This window comes from Sebastes umbrosus, chromosome 13 (assembly GCF_015220745.1).
Source record: "Sebastes umbrosus isolate fSebUmb1 chromosome 13, fSebUmb1.pri, whole genome shotgun sequence".
NCBI classification, from domain to species: Eukaryota; Metazoa; Chordata; class Actinopteri; order Perciformes; family Sebastidae; genus Sebastes; species Sebastes umbrosus.
Window position 1 is genome coordinate 2,585,559 of NC_051281.1, and position 22,492 is coordinate 2,608,050.

Genomic DNA, 22,492 nt, shown 5'->3' on the forward strand with positions numbered 1-22,492 from the left:
ATGAAAACAAAAAAACATAAAAAAAAACAAAAAAACAAAAAAAAACTTTTTTTAATCTGACATTTTTCAGACTTTTTTTAATCAGACATTTTTCAGACTTTTAAAAAAAAAAAAAAAAAAAAATGAAAATGAAAATGAAAAATGAAAACAAAAAAAAACAAATTTTTGAGACTTTGTTTTTGGGGACTTTCTTTAATCGGACATTTTTCAGACTTTTTTTAATCTGACATTTTTCAGACTTTTTTTAATCAGACATTTTTCAGACTTTTTTATCACACATTTTTCAGACTTTAAAAAAAAAAAAAAAAAAAAAAATGAAAACAAAAAAAAACCTAAAAAATGTTGGACTTTTTTATCGGACATTTTTCAGATTTTTTTTTTTTTTACATTTTTCAGACCTTTTTTAATACATTTTTGAGACTTTTTTTTTTTTTTACATTTTTGAGACTTTTTATTTGGGGACTTTATTTAATCGGACATTTTTCAGACTTTTTTTAATCGGACATTTTTCAGACTTTTATTTTTTTTTACACATCAGACTTTTTTTTAAATATATTTTTCAGATTTTTTTTTTCATTTTTCAGACTTTTTTTTTAATATATTTTTCAGACTTTTTTTTTAATATATTTTTCAAACTTTTTTTTTTTTTTACATTTTTGAGACTTTTTTTGGGGGGACTTTCTTTAATCGGACATTTTTCCGAAAAAAAAAAAAAAAAAAGAAATGAAAATGAAAATGAAAATTACAAATTAAAAAAAACAAATACATAAAAAAGTAATTTTTGACTTTGTTGTCACACATTTTTCAGACTTTTTTTACCGGACATTTTTCCGGTAAAATAAAATAAAAAAAATAAATAAAAAATGAAAGTGAAAATGAAAATGAAAAATATAAAAAAAAAATATATATAAAAAAAATAAAATAAATTTAAATAGCAAAAATAAAAAAATGAAAATGAAAATGAAAATGAAAAAAAAAAAAAATACAAATGAATTATTATAATTTAATCACCATACAAATATGAATGTAGTTGAAGTACTGGTTTAATTACATGTAGTTCACTCCTCCCCAACACCTCCTCTCAAGTTCACAGAGAGCATGTCGGTGGAGAACTCTTATCAGATTAACTGGTTGTTCAGGAGTGTATAAATATTGGACAAACTGTGAAGGTCAATGCAAACGTGCACACGGAACAACCGAGGTGAGTTGGTCTGGTAAATTATCAGAGCAGTGAATAGATTTAGAATAAATTCAATCAGTTTAATCAGAAATGTGTGGTTAACTGTTCATTTCCTCCATTCATCAGAATACAGCCATGGCGATGTTTGGAAAGGTTCTGGAGCCAGTGGGCTACATGCAAACTGTGAGGTGAGTTTTCTGACATTTAAACCTTTTAAATATATTTCCTTTCCACATGCAGAACCCCTTCTGTCACATTTCTATGATGTCCTCAGGGTCCTGGTCCAGGGGATCTGCTCCTATCTGGGCGGCAAGGCCACAGCAGAGGAGAGTGAGGGAGCCAAGAAGAACCTGGACCACATCGACCAGGAGCTGGGAGCGTCGGGTCATGGCCTGCTGGACGACCAGGAGGTCCACCGGCTGGAGGACGACCTGGCGGTGGTGTACTACCAGCTGGGCACAGCGGTGAGGAAACCGTACCATGCAGTTATACCTAGTAGTACTTTTATTTTGGAGGGTAGTCTAAATATCAGCTTAGTAAGGGGAGATTGGAGTGTTTTATTGTGAAGGTTAGTGGAGCAGCTGTTCAACAGCCACACATAAAGATCAACTTCACACAATGCTGCCATTTATTTTCATACATTTAATGACATATTTATTCATTTATTGAGACATTTATTTTTGGTTTTGGGAGGTTCTGTCCTCCATAGTATCGACTTCTCCTCATGCAGCAATTTTATTATCATTAAAAATAATTTTAGTTATAGTTTGTTTTGCTGTATGAGTGAAAAAAACACTCACAACACTTTTTGAAGGTGAAACCACCTCTCTCACCATGTGAATGAAAGCATACCTGGGCCTCTGTATTTAAAAGGAAATACATGATAGTGATATGTAATTAATGATATGATTGTGACCGGTCCTGCTCAAGGACACCTCAGTAGGACAGAAGCTCACCAATTTAAGGACTTTAACTTTGTTTCTCCTGATGAATGATGTGAATTTATGAATTTAAAAAAAGCTAGTACTGTAGTTAATAGCTAAGAGGAAAGAGAACAATAACGTATATACAGCTCATTTAAATTTAACTGTCACTTTTCTAAACACAGTCGAGGGCTGTTAAGGCAGAGCTGACCCTTTTTTAGTCATTTAGAGTCTCTTTTTAGACTCTTTGTGGTCCTTTTACAACCCTTTGTGGTCATTTTGGGCGGCTGTACTGAGCCCATTTAAGATATTTATACATTTTGAAATAATTAAACAGAAAGGCATAAGCCTGCTAATACTGTCTACTAGAACTAAACAGATGTTTCAGTCATACATCTGGTCACATATCCACATTTACATAATGCGCTTAGCATGATGAGTTCAGTCACATATGGAGGACGAAGCCATACAAAAGGACCAAAAAAAGAGACGTAAAACGACCACAAATTGACTACAAACAGACACAAAACGTCTATAAAGAGACTCAAAATGACCACGAAGACATATAAAGGACCACAAAGAGACACAAAACTGTTGTCTCATATTCTGTCCATGGCTGTTTGGAGTTACAAACATGAGCTACAGCTATTTATTAATATCTAAATATTGTTGATTTGGCATTAGTTTATTATACTGAACAAATAATTTTGATTTGAATTGAATCTGGTCCCGGCCCCCCGTTGACCTTCTCTGACCACGGCTCGTTTCAGGTGAGGGCCCAGCCAGACTTCACCAAGAAGGAGACGGAGGTGTTCCTGCAGTACGTGCAAGACTACCGGCTGGAGAGGCAGCTGACAGCGCTCTACAACCGTCTGATGGGAGTGTCGGCGCTGACCGACCAGCCCACGCTGCTGGAGGAGCTCATACTGAGTCGCAAGCCCAAACGCTGGGAGATGAGGGAGTTCTGCGTCAAGGTCGGTGGAGGTGGAGGAGGAGGTGGAGGGGTGGACTCTGTGTTCAACTCACCTCCCTAGAGGCGGTCATTAAAGCTTCATTTTCTCTTATTTTACAAGTCATTATACAAGGGCACGCACTCCTGCTTAAGGGAGGAAAATGACAGAAAGAAAATGACATTCAGACTACTGATCTGTCATCAGTATATATTTAATTACGTCCAATCCAAGTATTAAAAAGCTATATCACCAAATATAATGCAAATATACTCAATCTCCCAGAGGACAAGTATAAACGTAAAAGAAAAGCATCGAGGAACACAGCAGTACCGGGTTAAATATTCAGCTTTCAGACCATAATGATAGATTATAGACAGAGAAACATGGGAGGTCCTGTGGGGACTGGAAGCATGCTGCATCTCTCTCCTTGGTATGAAAATAAACTGAATATCTAATTCAGCAGCGCTGTGACCTTCCGTTGTCTTTCATGTGAGCTGAGTTGGCAAATTTCCCGCTCGCCTGCTGGTCCGGGAACAAACTAAAAGGGGCTGCGATGGCTTTAAACGTTTTTGAATTTCTGAGCCTGAATACTGAATTCTGTGTGAAACAACGTTACATAACTGTCACTAAAATGTCACGTTTAAAAGCCATAAAAGCAAGTGTGAGTGCACATATTTCCCCTTTTTGCATGGGGTCAAATAGAGCGTTCTCTCCTATTTCTTATGTAAAAAAACAAACAAAAAACCCCAAATGACTGGATGGTCACTGTCCATTAGTCCATCTGTCCTAGTGCCCTTTAGCAAGACGCACAGAATGACTCCAACTGTGCAAATCAATGGACCTTAATAGACACGGCAGCAGTCACAGTTTCACATTATGTAAAACTAATTATGTAATTAAAGATATTTGCAGGCATGACCTGAGTTTGACCAGCGTTTATTACACTCTACATCACCGTTTTTCCTCTGAGAGCTAATTTGACGATAGCAGCCGAGAGCTGCTCATACATCAGACCGGCACATATGGGTACTTCGCAAAAAAGTCAAGGCCGCACCTCCTTTTTGGGGATAGAAAACCGAAGATCTCATAGTGTGTGAATGTTTGGATTGTAATTTCAACAAGTTTGTATGCATTCATCTCTTGTTATACAAACGTTAAACGTTATATCTAATAATTATTTTGTGCCTGAACCTTTCGCGATATCTTAATAAATGAAAGTTGATCGCCGCCATGTCCTTTCAGTCTCCTCCCGTCCAACCCAGTGGAGGATATTGCTGATATTGAATCCCGTTAGGCTAAGTGTTGTCCTTAAATAACCAACGTGTTAACATCCAACGTGTTTGATCTATAGGCTGAGATTTAGTTGGAGACGACAGTCTGATGCTGCTATAACTTTAATGTATGACTGTATTACTCAAAGCTAACGTTAACTAGCCATGCTAGTCACTGTCATCATGGATGTCTGAAGAGAACTGGATACAGCGTTGGAGGCGGGACCCCGTTCATTCCTATGAGAGTTGCTCAGCGGCGCGTGAAGACAAAATGGCTCGACTTCCGAGTGGAAAAGTACCCGGATCTTCCGGCGATCTTCCACATCCATTGAGCCCATGGAGCAGGCGCAGTAGCGTCCGATCGGTCACATGGCTCGGTCACGGGGTCACATTGCTAACTCCGCCTCCCAGCCCTCGCTCCAGCCTCGGTCTGGGTCTCGTTCACATGAATGGAGGAAGGAAAATTCCTCTGGATTCAGCTACTAGTGCATTTTACAACTTTAAAAACTAAATGATTTAAATAAGGACTATTAGAGTGTTCGTACTGGGAAGTTGATTCACCTAAAAATAAATTATCTGCTGAGTTACAGACGTCTCTTTCCCAATGTAAGTGTATGGGAAAAGTCTTTTTGGGTCCAATGGCATCACGTGACGGACACTGAAGTTGTAGTACCGCCGCTTGGCCACTACGAAAATTGGGATCAACAACCGGCGCACTTCCTGGGGTTTTGACTAGTCACTGTCACCAGCATCAATCAGCCATTAACCACACTGGCAGTGAATATTTACGTATCGTATGAGCCTCAGATCTCCGTGTGAAAGCCTCGGTTAACCCGCTACACAACAGCTTATCGTCATTTTCTCTCCTGTGACTGCGAGTTTCTTTCCCCCAAAAGGGGGTGCAGCCTCGGAGATGATGACGCCATGCTGGTCTGGCTATTGCTTGGAAGCCATAAAGCCATGCTGGTCTGGTCTATAGCTTGAAGACATAAAGCCCCTCTATTTTATCTTTTTTAGGACATAAATTTATGTTGTTGCAACCAACTACACAGCAACTCTTCAGCATAGCGTTATTACTATTACTGGTTTGTTTAAAGTAGAAGTTTGGAGACATGTTTCAACTTCTTCTGTTTACTCTGTTACCGTCTACGAAGGACACGGGGTTGGTTTCCCCCATAAAGGGGCGTGGTCTCGAGAGCCTACTCTGGATGACGTATTGCCAGTCTGATGTACAGTATAGCACCAAGTTGTACATCACCAATAGCAGACATAATTTCTGTCCTACTTTTAAAGGTCCCTTAATAACGTTTCAGCCACCGCAGTCATCACCTCTTTTCCACCATAGACGAAGGACTTTCTGTGGTTTCGTCAAGCTATATTCACACTGCTGTAAAGACAGACAGCGTTTTGCATCCTAGAAACTCAAGTCCAGAGTCCATTTATTATTAAGAGGCTTTAGCCTCCGTGGATTAGTCTTAATGCTGAAGCAAATTGGTGCTGAACGAGTGATTTGTTTGTGTCGTGCTCCTTTCAGTGACTCGTGAGTGAGTATAGAAGAAATCTAAAATGGGTTTTACTTTGAGAGAAGGGCAGCAATATGTCAGACTGAGTAGTAATCAAAGTCACCGCTGGAGGACGTGACATTGTTAAGCAAAGGAACCGCAGCTACGTTTCTTTAACCTTCAAGAACTTATCATGTGTAAACACGTCGTGGGTGATAAGTTTATGTGTCATGCTGGCACAAGAACACAGGAAAGGAAATGTGTTTTCAGACAAAATCCACATACGATATGATAAAAAATACAAAACTAAAATAATTTTTTTATATTGGAAATCTTCTGTAAGGTCATCAAAAGATCTGCAGACAGTGACTCTGTGTCCGCTAACTTCTCCAAGGTGGTCTCTAGCTCTCCCGTCAGCTCCGTTCTCTTTATCCATCCATGGTCAGCTCGATACATAGGTGAATCGATTTTTTTCCCGTTTGATAAGTTGCGACGCCCAGCTTTCATTTTACTCAGCACTGTTTGAATAGCATTTGACCTATATCTGACCACTATTTAACGGCTCACGCTTTCTCCTCTTCCTTCTTTTCCTCTCAACAGATTAACTTTGTCCTGGGCACCGGTCTGCTGTGCCTCTTTACGCAGGCATCTCTGACAGGCAGAGACCAGGCCCTGCTGATGAAGACCTGGTCTGACCGCATGGGGGCCCTCTACAGGAAAATGAAGAACACAGGAGGCCGCTGCTTAGGCTACTTCCTGGAGCAGGCGCAGGGGGATGTACGGCAGCAGCTCCAAGAGGCCGTGCAGAACCGCTCACCCCCCGATGAGGCAGCGGGGAGCATCCTGAAGACCCTGGAGAAGAACTACGATTGGCTGCGCTGGGCGGTGATGCTCCACCCCGCCGTGGGACCCATGGAGGACGAGAAGGAGGAGAAGGAGGAGAAGGTGGAGAAGGAGGAGAAGGTGGAGAAGGTGGAGGAGACGCAGGGAGAAAAGGAAGAAAAGGAAGCTGTGCCGCCACAAGAGGAGCCCAACAACTTCATTTCTGTGGCGTCCGAACCGCCGATCCCCCACGTGGTGGTGTGCTACCGTGACACGCCCACTTCGCTGGATAAGAGCCGCATCCACCAGCTCATCGTGGACCTGGAGTGGAAGATCCCCAACCCGCCGCCAGAGGTGTACGCTTCCATCGAGGAAGACCCGGGCAGAGCGCGGCGCTACCTGGCCTCGCGCATGCTGAGGAAGCTGCAGGAGGGGCTGGGATCTGGCGTGTCCGTCCACGTGGTGCCGGGCAGGATGGAGATGAAGTGCAACTTCCCCCCAGCCTCCTACTACCTCTACGAGTACAAACACCGGCTGGCCTCGGGCACCGTGTGCGTGTTTGGATGAGAGAGTAAAGGGGGGAGGAAATAACCTGCTGTCCTCACACAGATGTTTCATAATCATATTACAGTATCTGCTTTATTTTGTTGCTCTCACAGTGGCATTAACATGTCCCGTGTAATATTACTTCCAAATAAATGTCATTTTAGAGAAAAAGAAATAAGACATACATGAGTTTTGTTTGTTAACCTTTATCCTTTATTACAACGTGGGTTCTTATCTAAGCCATCCTGAGGACAGTCGGACCACCACGTCGGTCCAGACTGAAATATATCTCAACATATATTGGATGGATTGCAATTTTGTACAGACATTCATGGTCCCCAGACGATGAATCCTTATGATGTTTGTCAGTAAAACGTTGAGAAATGAAGCAGTAAAACAATGACTTACAAGATTTCTTAAAAACACTCACTGCGGTCTGGATGAACGAACCTCGTGTGTGCGTAATGTGTCACTAGAAGCCTGTCAGTCCAAACGAGGGGTGGGGATACCGGCATCCAGTCCAGGGTGAGCAGAGTGCAGCAGCACGTCGGGGCCGCCGCATCGTAGTCCGCCGTAGGACAGCTGAGGCATTAAGGCCCGAGGCTGCTCCAGCAGAGCAGAGCTCTCCATCCGCTCCCAGGCGGCGTTCTGCCAACTAGTCCGTAGTTAAAAGATCACGGAAGGCGTCGTTCTCTCGGATGGATAAAAAATTAAAATTAAAAATGCCAATGCATTCAAAGACAGTGTAATGAAATGCTGAATGATTTTTTATAATGAAGAGGTCTTTGTTTCCCTGGCAACAAAATGGGAATAAATAACAGCAAAAACAAAATTAACAAAAACATTGGTATCGGCTCTCGGCCAAATTATTATTAAACATCGGTATCGGCCCAGAATTTTTGGGCCGATACCGATAATTTTACTGATATAAACAATCGGCAAAGCTACGAAAAATAATGCCGAAGTTGTATGAAACCAGACTTTAAGGCTTACCGAACCTTTCTTGTTTTGTCACTAAGGTATGCATTGACTTTCCAAACATCAACGCTAAATCGCAGCATCAACAAGGAAGCAGAGATCAAATGTTTGATCGTCTCTACTGTTGAGGTCTTTGTTTATTGCTGATGGATCACAAGACTGAATAAATACCAGTCAGAATAAAATGCTCATCAGTGTCCAGCTCGTATCCTCACGAGGAATCAGTAACAGTCCTACTGTCCATCACATAATCACATAACATGTCATGGAAATCTCCTGTCCTTTGCGTACAGTAAGAAAAGGTCCCACATACTGTTTTTGGTCTTACACAAGTCCACCATCTGAGTTGAGCTGAACCATCTTTTCTAAGTCCTTCTTGACATCTGGGAAGCCCTCCAGCACATCGTGAAAGTCGTCGCAGGATAGAGAGAAGCACTGGCAGTCGGTCAGCGCCTTCACTGTGGCCAGATGTTTGCCTTTGGTCAGCACGCATGTCTCTGTTGTACACACAGAGGGGAACCACAAGAGCGTGGTTAATGAGCGAGTAAACCCTAATGACGGGGGATGAGGTCTGACAATTAATCCTAAATTAAATAACCAGACTTAGCTGAGTTGTTTCGGGAAGCCTGCTTAGCTCTAAACGCTGCGGAGATTTGCTGCCAAAAAGATTAGGACCTGTTCCCACTTAAAGCCGGAGAATTAAATAAATCCCCCAAATTGGAAAAGATAGATTTATTCACTTTGGTTTGTTTTTTAAAGCAGGCATCTTGCTTACCTATGCAAATAAACTTGTGTCCAGTATTTGTGTGTACGTGTGAGCGAATGCTGAGCGATGAAAAATCACAATAAATCTAAATCCATGAATCATTTACTGCCATTTCACAGCAGTAATGTTAACTAATTAAGATACTAAATGCCCTTATGGCAGTTGATTAAGGTTTATTTTTGTCCAGTCTTTACCTGTGGAAGATGAAACCTGCCAAATTAAAAAATGAATGAATAAATAAATAAATGACTCAATAAATAAATAAATAAATATGTCATTAAATGCAGCAAAAATAATATTAAAAATACGTGTAGCCATTAATTAATTGATCAAAAGTGACATAACTTGATATTTCAGTTTCAGTTTGCTTCTTTATTTATTTATCTTTGTATTAAAATCCCTTATTGATTTTACTCTTCTGTTCAATTTTCCCTTTTATTTATTTATGTATTTATTTTTATTAATTTTTCAATTTATTTATTTATTTTTGCATTCATTTTGTATTTATTTATTTTACTTTATTGACTGCCCCCTTATTTGCAAAATGAAATACAAATTGAAAATTTTGCATAAATAAATAGATAAATACAAAAATAAATACATACATTAAAAATAAATATAAAATAAATAAAAAATAAATAAAAAAATATATTTTTTTAATAAAAGTAAATATATAAATAAATAAAAGGACAAATTAAACAGAAAAGTGAATAAATAAGGAAATTAATAGAAAGATAAATAAATAAAGAAGCAAATTAAAACACATTTTATCAATTAATTAATGTGTACATTTATTTTTTATATTATTTTTGCTACATTTAATGATATTTAATTATTTATTTTTGATTTTGGCAGGTTCCGTCCTCCATATTTACCAGCCTCTCTCTTCTATACACAAACTGAGTAAATTAAATCAGCTACCTCTAGAGGTTTTATTTGTCCAGGTTTTGAAACATCTGTCTCAGCACCTCAAAAAATGACAACAGCAACATCTTTTCCTAGAAACATTATCCGTGTTCCTGTAGGTAATCCACAGGACAGGCTGTCAGCTGTTCTCACAGGGACGCTTTCTGTGGTCGAGAGCAGTTCCGGTAAAAACTGCTCACAGTGAGTTCTGAGGATTATCCAGAACAAAAAGTGACATCAGACGTAAATCCAACTCACCCCCAAAAAAGTCTCCGTCGCACAGCTCCCTCTCGTAGGAGTCGGTCTCCTGGAGGACCTGGCCGTGGTCGATGAAGAACATGCGGTCGCCTGGGACGTTCTGTCGGACGATGGCGTCTCCTTCCAGGAAAACCTCGTAGTCCAGTTTGAGGAGGACGGCGTTGATGAAGTTTTCGTCTCTGGCCTGAAACATTGGCACTTTCCTCAGCAGCCGGCTGCACATCACCATCAGGATTTGCTGCAAAATAAATTAAAATATTAAGATTATTATAAATAAAGATGAACAAAGACCCAGATGAACCACAGCTGTACCTCTTTGAGCGCTGAGGACACCGTGTCCATGACGTCCTTCTCTTGGAACCACTTCCCTCCGTAGCGAGCCTGGTAGTAGTTGCTGATACGAAGCTGCAGCTCTGGTGGGAGCTTCATGAAGGTCATGTAGTGCTCCAGACGGCTCATCTGTGAGAAGACACAGTGTTTTCACGCTCCACCTCCCATCACGTACAGTACATACAGTACATGACACACAGCGTTACAGAGCTAAGATCTACTCAAGCTGCATATTTAATCATAATCGCATAGTTTCATTTCGCACGTTGGGATTTGAAGTTACAATAAATGATTGATGTTTACATCTTTGCAGCTCAAAGCCAGATGGATCATGGTCTGTCAGAAACACCTTTTAGAATGAAATGTCAGTTTTATACAAAAGTCTGTATATTAAACTATTTAGCAAGTTAAAAGAAAATAAAAAAGTTAAAAGAAAATACTTTTCTTCTTTCTGTTTTAACCTATAAAAAAAGCCGCCTGTGGATCTGTGTTGTAAATTTGCATTCGGGGTTGGGCGTAGTTATATAACATATTTTAATTAGCTAATTTAATGATCTGCCTCCGAAGAACGAGAGACGCTCAGCTGCTCAGTGGGCAGAGAGAAAGACAGCGGGGGGAAAACAGAGTGTAGAGTCAGCATATTTTCACATCAAACTTGGTGAAATAAGTGTTTATTTCGACCAGTTGGTGATTGTTGGAAAGACTAACGACGACGGTTTTGGTGAGTTTTAGTTGCCAAGTTTCTCTCAAGCTTCTATCAATGAAGTGTTTCATGATGCTCCGCCACTAGAACAGCTGATCTCAACAAAAACAAATACAAGTGGATGATGACGCAAGTGTACGGAACAACTTTACTAATGTGAAAGCTGAGCAGCGAGGGATTTGAGAGGGGGTGACCTACTATGAAAACGACTCACTGGGACTTGATTATTTCAATAAATACGCAGTGAAATAAATAAATAACTGATTGAATATATTAATAAGAAATTAAGTAAATATCACATGAAAAATGCTGCATGAATCTCTCTCCCTAGATTAGATTAAAGCAACTCAAATATGCTAAAACAATACTATTATTACTGAGCACATTGACTCGTTTACTACTGAGATGTACTCTCTCACCTTGCTCTTGTACTCCTTGGCGGCCGGGTCGATGTTAGCAATCATGGTCGTAGCGTTGGCCACGAGGACGGTGTACATCAGACAGCCCGACACCATGCTGACCATGACGATCCACATTTCGACATAATCTGGAGAACAAGACACCGATCGAAACTCTTACTGTGACGTGGTGGGTATTTATATCTGAGGGAGAATGTGATCCATCTGTGCTGTTTTTAGCGATAAAATCTATAACTCTTACTTGTTGGTGCGTCCATGGAGCCATATGAGAGGGCGACCATCTGGGAGAGAGCACGGAAAACTCCCCAGGAGTACTTCACGATCACTGTGGCATTCTGGGAGAAACATTTTCATAATTATTAGTGAGGCTTTTTGTTGATCTGGAGCTTCAAAACAACAAAACAACAACAAATATTCACATGAATTTAAACTACAGCGTGTGGTATAGATGTTTAAAGCACCACTACAAATTTTTTTTGGTGAAATATGATCTATAACAATTTCAGAAATTGCTCAATTACTAAAATAGTTCATTCATTTTCAACACCTCATTAATAACCAGTGGTGAAACAAGTATTCACGTCCTCTACTTAAGTAAAAGTACTAATACCACACTGTGAAAATACACCACTACAGTAAAACTATGGTAAGTATTATCAAAGTACTTAAAGTAAAAGTATTGAATGTGCAATAATATGTTCCCTGTTTGTGTTTTACTATTATATCTGATGTTTCTGGATTAATTTTACTGCTGCATTAATGTGTATGTTGCATTTTAACTCCTTTAAATCCTGTGGACTAGTTTAATCTGCAGCAATGCATCATGGTCTATAAGATCAACATATGTTTGTAGCGTCGCTGTCCTGTGAGAACCACGTATCTCTAAAAAGTCAGAAAAACAGCCTGTTTTCAGCTTTGTGTCGATGCATTTTCCAGCTGATCATAGAGGCTTTTTAAAGAGTTTATTTAGCTGAAGAAGGAGGAGGATTTTCTCAACACATAAAAGAACACTTCATCCTTCAGTTTATCACAAACATTCAACAACAACACATCTGGAGATACATCGTTTTCACTGGACAGGAAGTAACTAAAGCTGTCAGATGAATGGAGTAGGTTAAATTCCACCACTGTTAACAACCATCATCATTCACAGTCTATCTATTAAAGAGGTGAAGCTGTCCAGAGTTTTTTTATGAAGTTATTCTCACCATCAGGTTTTCTTTCCGAACCCAGCAGTCGGTGGGAAACTCCTCCAGCATGGGGACGAAGTACTGGATGCAGCCGTTCCAGTGACACAGCAGGAAAATCATCATGAACAGAGACAAGATCCGGAAGAAGAGACGGACCACCTCCAAGTTTGCATTAGACACCTGTCAGGAAGAGATGACACACAAACATGGTGACTTTAAGGCATTTGGTAAGAAAACAATACACACTGCAGGATGAGATGTGTGCAATATTACTAGGGCCGTCTTGGATACCATTTTTTGGGCTCTCGAGCTTCAATAGCAAAAAACAGCGAATACTCCAAGTTTCCTGCACATATGCTTTTTCGAACAAAATTGACGAGTCCACGAGTGTTGTTTTTACGCCTTGTGTGGATGGCGCTCACGGATGCTTTGGTGGGTGATGATGAAGATGTCTTTAAATGTCTTGTTTTGTCCAAAACCCAAAGATATTCAGTTTGATATAATATAAAACAAAGAACAGTGGGAAATCAACATATTTTAGAGGCTGAAAACAGCATGTTTGCATGAAAAATTACTTTAAAGTTCAATCTATTATTAAAATAGTTGGCAATTATTTTTCTGTTGATCAATTAATTGATTAGCCGACTAATCATTGCAGCTCTACTGTGAGGGACATTTACAATGGACAGCTTGAGTAATAATTTTACTATTTGCTTCAGTTTATCCCTTCCAAATAAAGAAAACCTGTCTGATCGTGTTTCTTGCTGTCACGACTTCTCTTTAGCTGTTTCTCCACAAAGAATCACACAAAAGCACCACTTTAAATCTGTTTACCAGAGATGTGCTCATAAGTGTCTTAGAAATAAATCATTCAGCATGAAAAAAGCATTAAAAAAATGGCTAATCCGGCGGAAAAAAAGAAACAGAAGCAACTTTTCAACGTCACGCTGCAGTGGCCAATCACGTAACCGGCGATCCAGAACTGCACAACCCAGCCTTGAAGGAACAGAAGACATTAATCATCCAGTTAATGTGCCATTACAGTGACTCCCCTACACCGCCGCACAACGCCTGATCTGGTGTGAATGCAGAAGAGGCAGCCCTATTCATCACATCAACAAGAAAACACCTTTAACACCAGTTCTAATAAATGGTGAGGCTTTGCTTGACTTTGTGGGACACAAAAGGACAAAGATGCAAGATTAGGGGAAAGCCCAAGGTGTGTTTCCCAGCTCTGCAACATCTGGAAGTCAAAGCATATACAGCCTAAAAACAACAAACAGTCATATCTATATGACAGCAAGTCAATCCTTATGAACCTGGTTGCAGGTTGTAATTAATCACAATGCATGCCTGTGAAGGTTATGTGGCATCTTCTGGCCTCATAACATCACACCGTTGGATTTATCAATATCTCATCATAACTGAAACGAGGATGAAGCGACTGCGGCGGCTGGATGATTCTAATGGAGGCAGACTGCTCAAGGCAAAATAAAACCTGGAAGACCAAAAACGACCTGGCACAAAACGGTGATGGACGAGTTCACCAAGATTAACTTCTGCGGGGAGCTCGCTGTGGCCTTATGGCCCACAGAGGGGAAAGAGGATTATTTAAGTAAACAGATTTATCTGTGTGAAATTAGAAAAAATCAGTGAGGGTAGAAAACATTTATTTCCAGAGCGAGAGGGGTCCAGTTACCACCACTACACTACACCGAAAACCTACACCAGAAACCATTTGTTTCTGCAGCGAGCAGCTGATTAAAGGCGTGAAGTTACACACAAATTCCAGACAACATACATTATGCAACATCAAGATTTTGTTCCACGATATATTGTGTTTCATTATGAGATTCAGCAAAGTGACTTTGAGATGTCCTATACAGTAAATTTAGTCCAATGTTTGGGTGCAATTAGAAAAATGCAAACTGAGAAAATTAGACTAATATGTCGTTGATTGGGGAGCAACTTGTCAGCTCTTGTTTTACAAATGACATTGTTAAGTGTTCAAAGTCAGATTAGTCATCGGACGCCAGGTCTGGTAACTGGCGTCTGCAGGTATAGGAGAAAGGTTGATTGAATTTCAGAGGTGAGCTTTGAGGTCTTTGTCTGGCGTTTGATCTTACTTTCTCCACTTCGTTGAAGAACCTGACCAACCGGGACACTCGAGCCAGCCGGATCAAACTGAGGATCCGCACGAACATCAGGATCCTCATCATCTTGTTGGTCTTGGACGGGTTGTCGTCGTTGTGGTATTGTAAGTCCTGGGGTAATGAAAATACAGACGACAGATTTATTATTACAATTTCTATTATTACTTTATACATCTTAGCATATTCATTTCACACTGTTCGTACCGTATGTATCTTAAAGGGCAGGTCCATTATTTTGAGTTTTTTGAGATGATTGGGTTTTTATATCATTCTGTAGCTTCCCAGTGGTGTTCCTCATGTATTCAAATCCAAATATTCAAATTTTGGTCGAAGTTTTAGCGTCAAAATGCTATTTTCTCAAGCCCTTCTAAAAACGTTATCCTACGTGACCTGACGTAGGTTTCTGTTTGATAACGCCAGGGTTGGAAATTAGCACTAGTCACCAGCCAAATGCTGGTAAAATATGCAAGTGGCTGCTATTTGCTTCACTCACCAGCCAAAAAAACAATTTTCATTATTGATTAATCTGCAGATTATTTTCTAGATTAATTGATTGTTTGGTCTGTAAAATGTCAGAAAATACTGACAAATGTCCACATCTGTTTCTCATAGTCTTTAGATGTCCTGTGTTGTCCAAAACCCGAAACTATTCAGTTTAATATGATATAAAACAGAGAAAAGCAGGAAATCTCCACATCTGAGAAGCTGTAAAACATCATTTTCTGCCATTTTTGCATGAAAAATTACTTAAATGATTAATCGGTTATCAAAATAGTTGACAGTAACGATGGACAGCTTGAGTAAGGATCTTACTATTTACTTTAGTTTTTCCCTTCTAAATAAAAAAAAAACCTGGCTGCTCGTGAACAATGTCAGAAGCTAAACTTTGAAAAGGAGACCCAGTTTGTAATAAACCAGAATCATCCTTTAAGGACCAGTATTAATTTAGGCAGCTATCTTAGATTTAGTCTTAGTCTTAATATGAAAAATGATCGAAAAATCACATTTTAATTTCACAGTGATTTTTTATCCTTCATAGTCGACGACAATCTATTCATCCCACGTGACCTTGACGTAGGTTTCTGTATGATGACGCCAGGGTTAGAAATTAACACCAGCCACCAGCCAAATGCTGGTTTAGTGAATGGAGTCTGGTGGTTTTGAAGACAGCGATATAACAGCTTTAGTTCTCCATCAGAACGGGCTGTCTGACGGCAAGAAGCAACGAAAACAACTTAAAAATCATAAAAGAAAGTTTTCAAATCATCTCATGTGTTTATCTTATTGTCTTTTCCTCAGTGGTTATTGTCTGTAAAACACCTTCTTACTGCTCTGAGTGTTACATACGTTTCTAATAATAAACCACCATGAACAAATAGTAAAGTAAAAGGAAGTGCATAATTGTTCTGTGAACTGAGAAATAATGCAACACACTGTTGGCTGTTTTCTGCTTCAACAGCCTGTTCGTTCTGATTATAAGGGAAAACGTTCTGTACTTTAAGTGTAGCTGGTAGGTTATTTAAATTATTATTATTTAAATACAAAACCACAAAATCACAGTTACATAAGATACATAAATTTAGGCAAACAATACAAACCTGTTGCTGAGAGCAAAGGAATAACATTTCTTTTTGTTTTCTCTCAAAACAATTCCCATTATGTTATATTATATTCCCATAATGTACCTGGGTTACAATTCATTACGCAAGATGTAAATATCTAATAGAAAGAAAGAGAGTAGTGGAAACATGTCCAACCATGAACAAATCATGTAAAACTAAGTGCGTAATTGTTCTGTGAACTGACTAATACTGCAGCACATTTCCTGCTTCAACAGTGTGTTCATAATTACCGCAAACAGCAGTATGTAGCCGATCGGGAACGCGGCGATAACGTCCGGTATGAACCATGACCTCAGGTAACTGACTCGGATCCGCTTGATATCCAGAATAGCTTCCTGTAAAAAGAGAACAGAGCAGCCAGATTGAGCAGATGGATGAAGACGCTGCGCAGTGCGGTGCGATCAGATGTATAATTAAACACTTGAACTTGAACCAATATTTGAGAGAGAGTTTGTCCAAAATTACTGTAAGGTAGACACACAGACAGAGGTTGTCGGATGAGATTAGCAGTGTTCTCAAAGAAAATTAACATTAAAGGTGTTTCTCAGTGTGGTTGTATGAGGTACCATTGTCGATGTATTACCTACAGTTGATGGAGTTTAGAGAAACAGACAGGAGTGCCAGCACGGGAGCAAAGCGATGTACTGCAGTGGACGGGGGCAGCAGCAACAAGGATGACACGTTTCCACCAAGCAGTTCGTTACACATTAGAACAGATATTTTTGCATTTAGCAAAAATTGTGGATGGTACCAATACAACCACTCCATTCTTGGTACCACCTCGGTCGAGGTTCCAAGTGAGCCGATACTAGAAGGTGGAGTTAAACCACTGCAGACCACTGATTGGTCAGAGAGAATCCTGCACGAACCACCCGCGATTTTTAGATAGCCAAGCTACCATCAAAAGCGACAGCAATAATTAATTCACTCGTCCCAGATTTTTAAAAAAATGGCAGCTAATGTACTACTCCAGCTATTCTCAACCACTGGGCCCATTGGTGTGAGCCGTGGAGGTACTGCCAAATGGATAGATGTTAGACCTCTTAAAAATCCGGCAGCCGCTACTCTGTCTTTCAGAGGTTGTAACAGGCTCAGTTTTAAAGCGTGAGTGAAGATACTGGTATCATATGAAACTAGAACAACTAAGGAATTCATGCTAGCTTGTCGGGAAATAAATAACGCTCCAAAGTTAGGCTAAATTCTGGCGAGGAAAAACTGGCATGGCCATTTTCAAAGACCGCTGACCTCAAGATATCTGAATGAAAATGGGTTCTATGGGTACCCACGAGTCTCCCCTTTACAGGCATACTATGTCACAAAATGGAGCGGTTCTTGAAAGTGATGTTGAAGACAACCCTGCACCAGTAAAAAGCTCCAAAGCGTGTGGTGAATACTTTGGATTCATTATGGCAGGCAGTGGGTCATTACCCCTGACAGTGGCATAACAGATATTTATAGCCCAGATTGTAATTTATTTGGGAAGGTGGTCCTCGTAATTCTTTTTAACCATCAGAAGTGGGCCTCAAGTTACAAAAGGTTGAGAACCCCTGCACTATGCCATAGAATTGACGAAGTGCAGACGTTTCTGTTTGGTTGCCATTGAAATGATTCAGCGAGTGTCCTGTTGAATATGATGTCACAGCAGTTTCATGCACCGTCGCTACGGTGATCAGATGAGAATCCCGCCTACACTGAGGGGGTACTATCTGCAGTGGCATAGAGGAAAGGACCTGGTACAAAAAATTAGTCGAGTCGAGCAGAGCCGTATCATGCTGTGGAAACACAGCTAATACCTAAAACAAAGGCCCACCTAAAAAAAGATTTATGCAAATGTAACTCTATGTAAGAATCAGAAATGTCTTGTTAACAGCGACACCTGTGGCCGTTAAGTCAACGAAAGTCAGCGTCCTGTTGCTCGCGCTCGTGCTCGCTCTACATAGACATGAACGAGCATCAACATAGTGAGGCGACACACGTCAGCTAAAACCACAATATCACTGTATTTCAGCTGCTTGGCAGTAATGTTAGCTGACCACACGAAGGTCTCTCCATGAATCGATGCTGATACTGTGTTGTCCTGCTTCAGCCTCCCATCTACTGCAGTGTGTAGTGTGCGCGCATGCATGTGAGAGGTGGAGCGAGTGAGAACAAGCGCAGTGTGTGAGTGAAGGCAAGCAGACAGAGGAGCAGAGCAGCATTGACTCCGGCCCTGGAGACCAAACTACGGTCTCCTCTGTGTCTTCTGGCCGCGGTCGGGAGGCTGAAGCAGGAAGAGTTGACACTGTTTTGCAAGACGGGCTTCACTAGTTATAACTTTGCGGCTTTGGTGCTTCCGTGTAGTTTGTGTTGGAGCAGCGTAGCCACACGCGAGCGTGCATGGGACACCGACCCGATTTATACGTGTAAGAAGTTACAAACAGTATCTTTAAGTGTATGCTGTATTTAAAATATTTTTGCCGGTTTACCTTGCCGTGAGACAGCTATACTATCCATGTTTCCATGCTGTTATACTGTATATGCTCTAGCCGCAGCCACCAGACTCCATTAAATAAAAGAGTAATTTGATCTTGCAGGCAAACCAGCAACTTCTCTGTTTTGCAAGGTAAAATTGCTGTTTTTTTCAATGGAGTCTGGTGGCTTTGGCAAGAGCATAGATGTATACAACGGCTTCAGTTCCCCATCAGAAAGGGCTGTCTCATGGCAAAGTAAAGCGGTGAAAATATTCTAAATATCACTTACACTTAAACTCATATAGATTTTTTTAGGTGTCTAAATCTGTTTAGCTGCTGCCCCGGTCCAGAGCAGTACGTTGCTTTGCTCCTGTGCTGGTACTCCAAACTCCATCTACTGACTAGTATGGATAAGTACCTCATACAGCCACACTTCAAAACACCCGAACTACCCCTTTAACTTCACAGTGTCGTTGAATTGTCGCCGTAGCACGTACATGAATGTTTCAAACAGGCAGAAACCGACTTGAGAATAAGTCACGCAAAATCCAGATGTTTGTGCGGTCCAGAGTAAACGCCACAGATGTGCCATTTGTGATTGGCAAGATAGAGGTCACAGAGTATGAGCAGATGAAAACAAACAGGATATACTCTGCATAATACTTAATTGGAAATGTTATACTCCTCATTCATCCAATACATCATAATCCCTGTTATAAAATCAAACAGCAGGTGCCAATTTCTCCCATGTCCAGGAGCTGAAGAGGGGTTGGGGGGGGTTGTTAATCTAGCCTTTCGTGTATTGAGTAGATTACAGATGGGGCAGAGATGGATTGTATGTGCTTGTCTGTGCAGGGATTATAGTCTTCCAGATTGTGTCTGAAAATAGAGTACAGCCACTCTCACCTCGCCGTCCTCTGCTATGATGCCCATACGGAAATTCAGAGCCACATCTATCAGGAACAGCGTGTCTGAAAACACGTTAAATCCTTCCCACGCCAGCCCGTTGTTTCCATCCAGAAACGCTATCTCCATGGGAATCCCGATCAGGTTCAAGAATGTGATGGCCATCATGCACATGATGTAGTAACTCCTACAGGGAAAAGATCACACAAAACATATGCCTTAGATGTTGTTTTCCATGTAGGATTGTAGTGGAAAGTCTCAGTTCATCTGCCAGAAGGACTCATTAGACAGTCGGTGCTGCAGCCTGTAAGGCAAGCTGACATGTGCACACTAAATACTCCGATACTGTAACTGCACATCTCCTCAGCCGGGGTTCGATTGCCAGGATCAAATAACTCTGCTCTCTGATCCCCGATTGTTTCATTCCCTCTCTGATTTCACTCCATCTGATCATCTTACAAACTAATAATAATACTGCAAAAAACAGATCCTTAAAGAAGTCATTTGATCCACCCGTTTTTGTCCTTTTAATCCTCCGGTATCACCTTCACAGTCACTTCACAAAACGAGACTTTCAAGAGGTATAATCCTGTTTAACTCTCCTTTACTGATTATCAATTATGAACTGTTATTTTAGATTACTAGTTTTGACTGAATGTTTACTTGCTCTTTACATTTTATACTATGCATACTGCATCTCTTTTCCTGTGTTTTTGTTTTCACATTTGCAAAAGCGCAACAGAAATCATTATAATAATCAGTTATTGCATTGTTGACTTAATGATAATTAGTAATGCAACATGCAAGTAATATGGAAAGAAGCTGCAACTAACGATTATTTTCATTATTGAGTAGTAATTTTCTTGATTAATCGATCACTTGTGTAGTCTATAAAAAGGCAGAAAATATTGAAAAATGCCCAACACATTTTCATATCACTCAACGTGGCGTCATGCACATGCTGTTTTTCAAAATAACCCTTTACTGCAACAAACAATCACTTCAGAAAACTAGAATTTCAAGAGGTATAATCCTTTGTAATTCTACCTTTACTGATTATGGATTATGAATTATTTTAGGATTACTTGTTTTGATTTAATGACATTTTATACTAATTATACTGCATCTTTTTCTGTTTTTTTTGTTTTCACATTTGCAAAAGTGCAACACAAATCATTATCATAATCAATTATTGCATTGTTGACTAATGTTTAATGCTAATTATTGATGCAACATGCAAGTAATATGGAGAGGGGCTGCAACTGACAATTGTTTCAACATTAGTTAGTGAATTAGTCATGAAATTGAATCTATTTGATTCGTGTACATACACAAGAATTTCCCCTTTTTTCGTGACATTCAGCACAACCTTCAACAACGTATTTTTCCTGCGTTTTCCCACAAATGTCCAGCAACACGTGACGCACATGTCAATTTCTGCTCCAGTCTTTTCAAAATAAAACTACTTGGTTAGGTTTAGGAAGAGATCGTGGTTTGGGTTAAAATAACTCCGGAAGTGCTGTAACATAAGTACGGAAGTTACGTGACAAATAAATCAACTTTGACTTCTGGTTTCACCCGGGACATGAACCGTGTCTTTTGACCCACCCGTCCACCGCTCTTTTCACTTCCAGTTTGTGGATTACATACAAATGGATTTCGTGCTGACCATATCTGAAAAAATGTGAAATTCGTGTCTATGCACACAAATCAATACATTAAATTTCGTGACTATTTCACTAACTGCTGTGCGACTGGGCTGATTATTTTCTTGATTAATCGTTTAGTCTATAATAAAGGCAGAAAATACTGAAAAATGGCCAACAAACACTCAACATGACATCAACATGCTTGTTTCTCCTAAATAATACTCCAAAACCTAAAAAAATTCAATTCACTGAAAAAACCCCCCAGCAAATCTGTCAATTTGAGAACCTATAACTAGAAAATGTTTGCCTTTCTTTGATCAATTATCCAAATAGTTGCAGATTATTTTTCTATTTCCCTACTAATCAATTAATCCACTGACCTTTTCAACTCTAATATAGAGAAAAAATCCCTGGAAGCAAAGAATCACCTAGAGAAACTTGCAGAAACTTTTAAAGAAACAGTACGACTGAAAGTGGTGTCTCAGCACGGGACTGGCCTGAATCTATCAGATATATTAAATACCTCATGAGGCTGAACGGGTGGATGACAAAGACTCCGCTCTGCAGCTGGCGGATGCACTCCTTCTCCACGGCCATCTCGCTGCCGTACACGTACAGGGACTGCCTGTTCAGCTGCGGGAGAAGCATGGCTCTCCATCCACAGGTGCCCGTGGTGCATCCCGCGGCGGGACCTTTTAGTTTCTCCATGACCTCTACCTCGATCAGCCGAATGCACAATCCATCCTCCCTCTGCTGCTGCTGCTGCTGCTGCTACGGATGCTGCTGCTGATGCTGATGATGCTGCTGCTTCTGCTGATGCTGCCGCTGCTTCTCAGGACGAGCGGAGTCTGACTCGACCTCCCCTCTTGGTCACAAGGTAATTTTCCATCAAGGCTCCCAACCTCAAGGGCTTATTGAAGCTGTGTGGAGCGAGAGGGAGTGGACACCCGCCTTTCTGCTCACTC

General features: G+C 40.3%; 2 protein-coding genes across 3 annotated transcripts; one reads left to right on the forward strand and one right to left on the reverse strand.

The window, feature by feature from the left end:
• Positions 1–1,141: 1,141 nt before the first annotated feature.
• Positions 1,142–7,372, forward strand: LOC119500363. The gene is made up of 5 exons (XM_037790062.1): positions 1,142–1,201; positions 1,307–1,368; positions 1,455–1,644; positions 2,874–3,077; positions 6,430–7,372. The coding sequence occupies exons 2-5, from the start codon at positions 1,316–1,318 to the stop codon at positions 7,216–7,218; spliced, it is 1,236 nt and encodes a 411-aa protein (XP_037645990.1). The 5' UTR covers positions 1,142–1,201; positions 1,307–1,315; the 3' UTR covers positions 7,219–7,372.
• Positions 7,373–7,510: 138 nt separating this feature from the next.
• hcn5 (hyperpolarization activated cyclic nucleotide-gated potassium channel 5) lies at positions 7,511–22,492 on the reverse strand. Of its 2 annotated transcripts, XM_037790057.1 has the most exons (11): positions 22,051–22,492; positions 19,879–20,065; positions 16,753–16,857; positions 14,874–15,011; positions 12,766–12,927; positions 11,799–11,892; positions 11,558–11,685; positions 10,418–10,564; positions 10,106–10,343; positions 8,489–8,672; positions 7,511–7,890 (listed from the first exon to the last, which is right to left on the reverse strand). In XM_037790057.1, exons 1-10 carry the CDS (start codon positions 22,233–22,235, stop codon positions 8,500–8,502), a joined length of 1,557 nt encoding a protein of 518 aa, XP_037645985.1. In that variant the 5' UTR covers positions 22,236–22,492; the 3' UTR covers positions 7,511–7,890; positions 8,489–8,499. The 2 variants fall into 2 exon arrangements, with proteins under 2 accessions (XP_037645985.1, XP_037645984.1); XM_037790056.1 differs by having other exon boundaries at positions 7,511–8,672.

Coding starts and splice junctions, on each gene's coding strand:
- LOC119500363 (XM_037790062.1), top strand. CDS start 1,316: ATGGCGATGTTTGGAAAGGTTCTGGAGCCAGTGGGCTACATGCAAACT. Junction 1,369..1,454: donor GGCTACATGCAAACTGTGAG/GTGAGTTTTCTG, acceptor TGATGTCCTCAG/GGTCCTGGTCCAGGGGATCT. Junction 3,078..6,429: donor TGAGGGAGTTCTGCGTCAAG/GTCGGTGGAGGT, acceptor TCCTCTCAACAG/ATTAACTTTGTCCTGGGCAC.
- hcn5 (XM_037790057.1), bottom strand. CDS start 22,235: ATGGAGAAACTAAAAGGTCCCGCCGCGGGATGCACCACGGGCACCTGT. Junction 11,893..12,765: donor TTCGGAAAGAAAACCTGATG/GTGAGAATAACT, acceptor TGTTTCTCCCAG/AATGCCACAGTGATCGTGAA. Junction 8,673..10,105: donor CGACGGAGACTTTTTTGGGG/GTGAGTTGGATT, acceptor TGTGTACAACAG/AGACATGCGTGCTGACCAAA.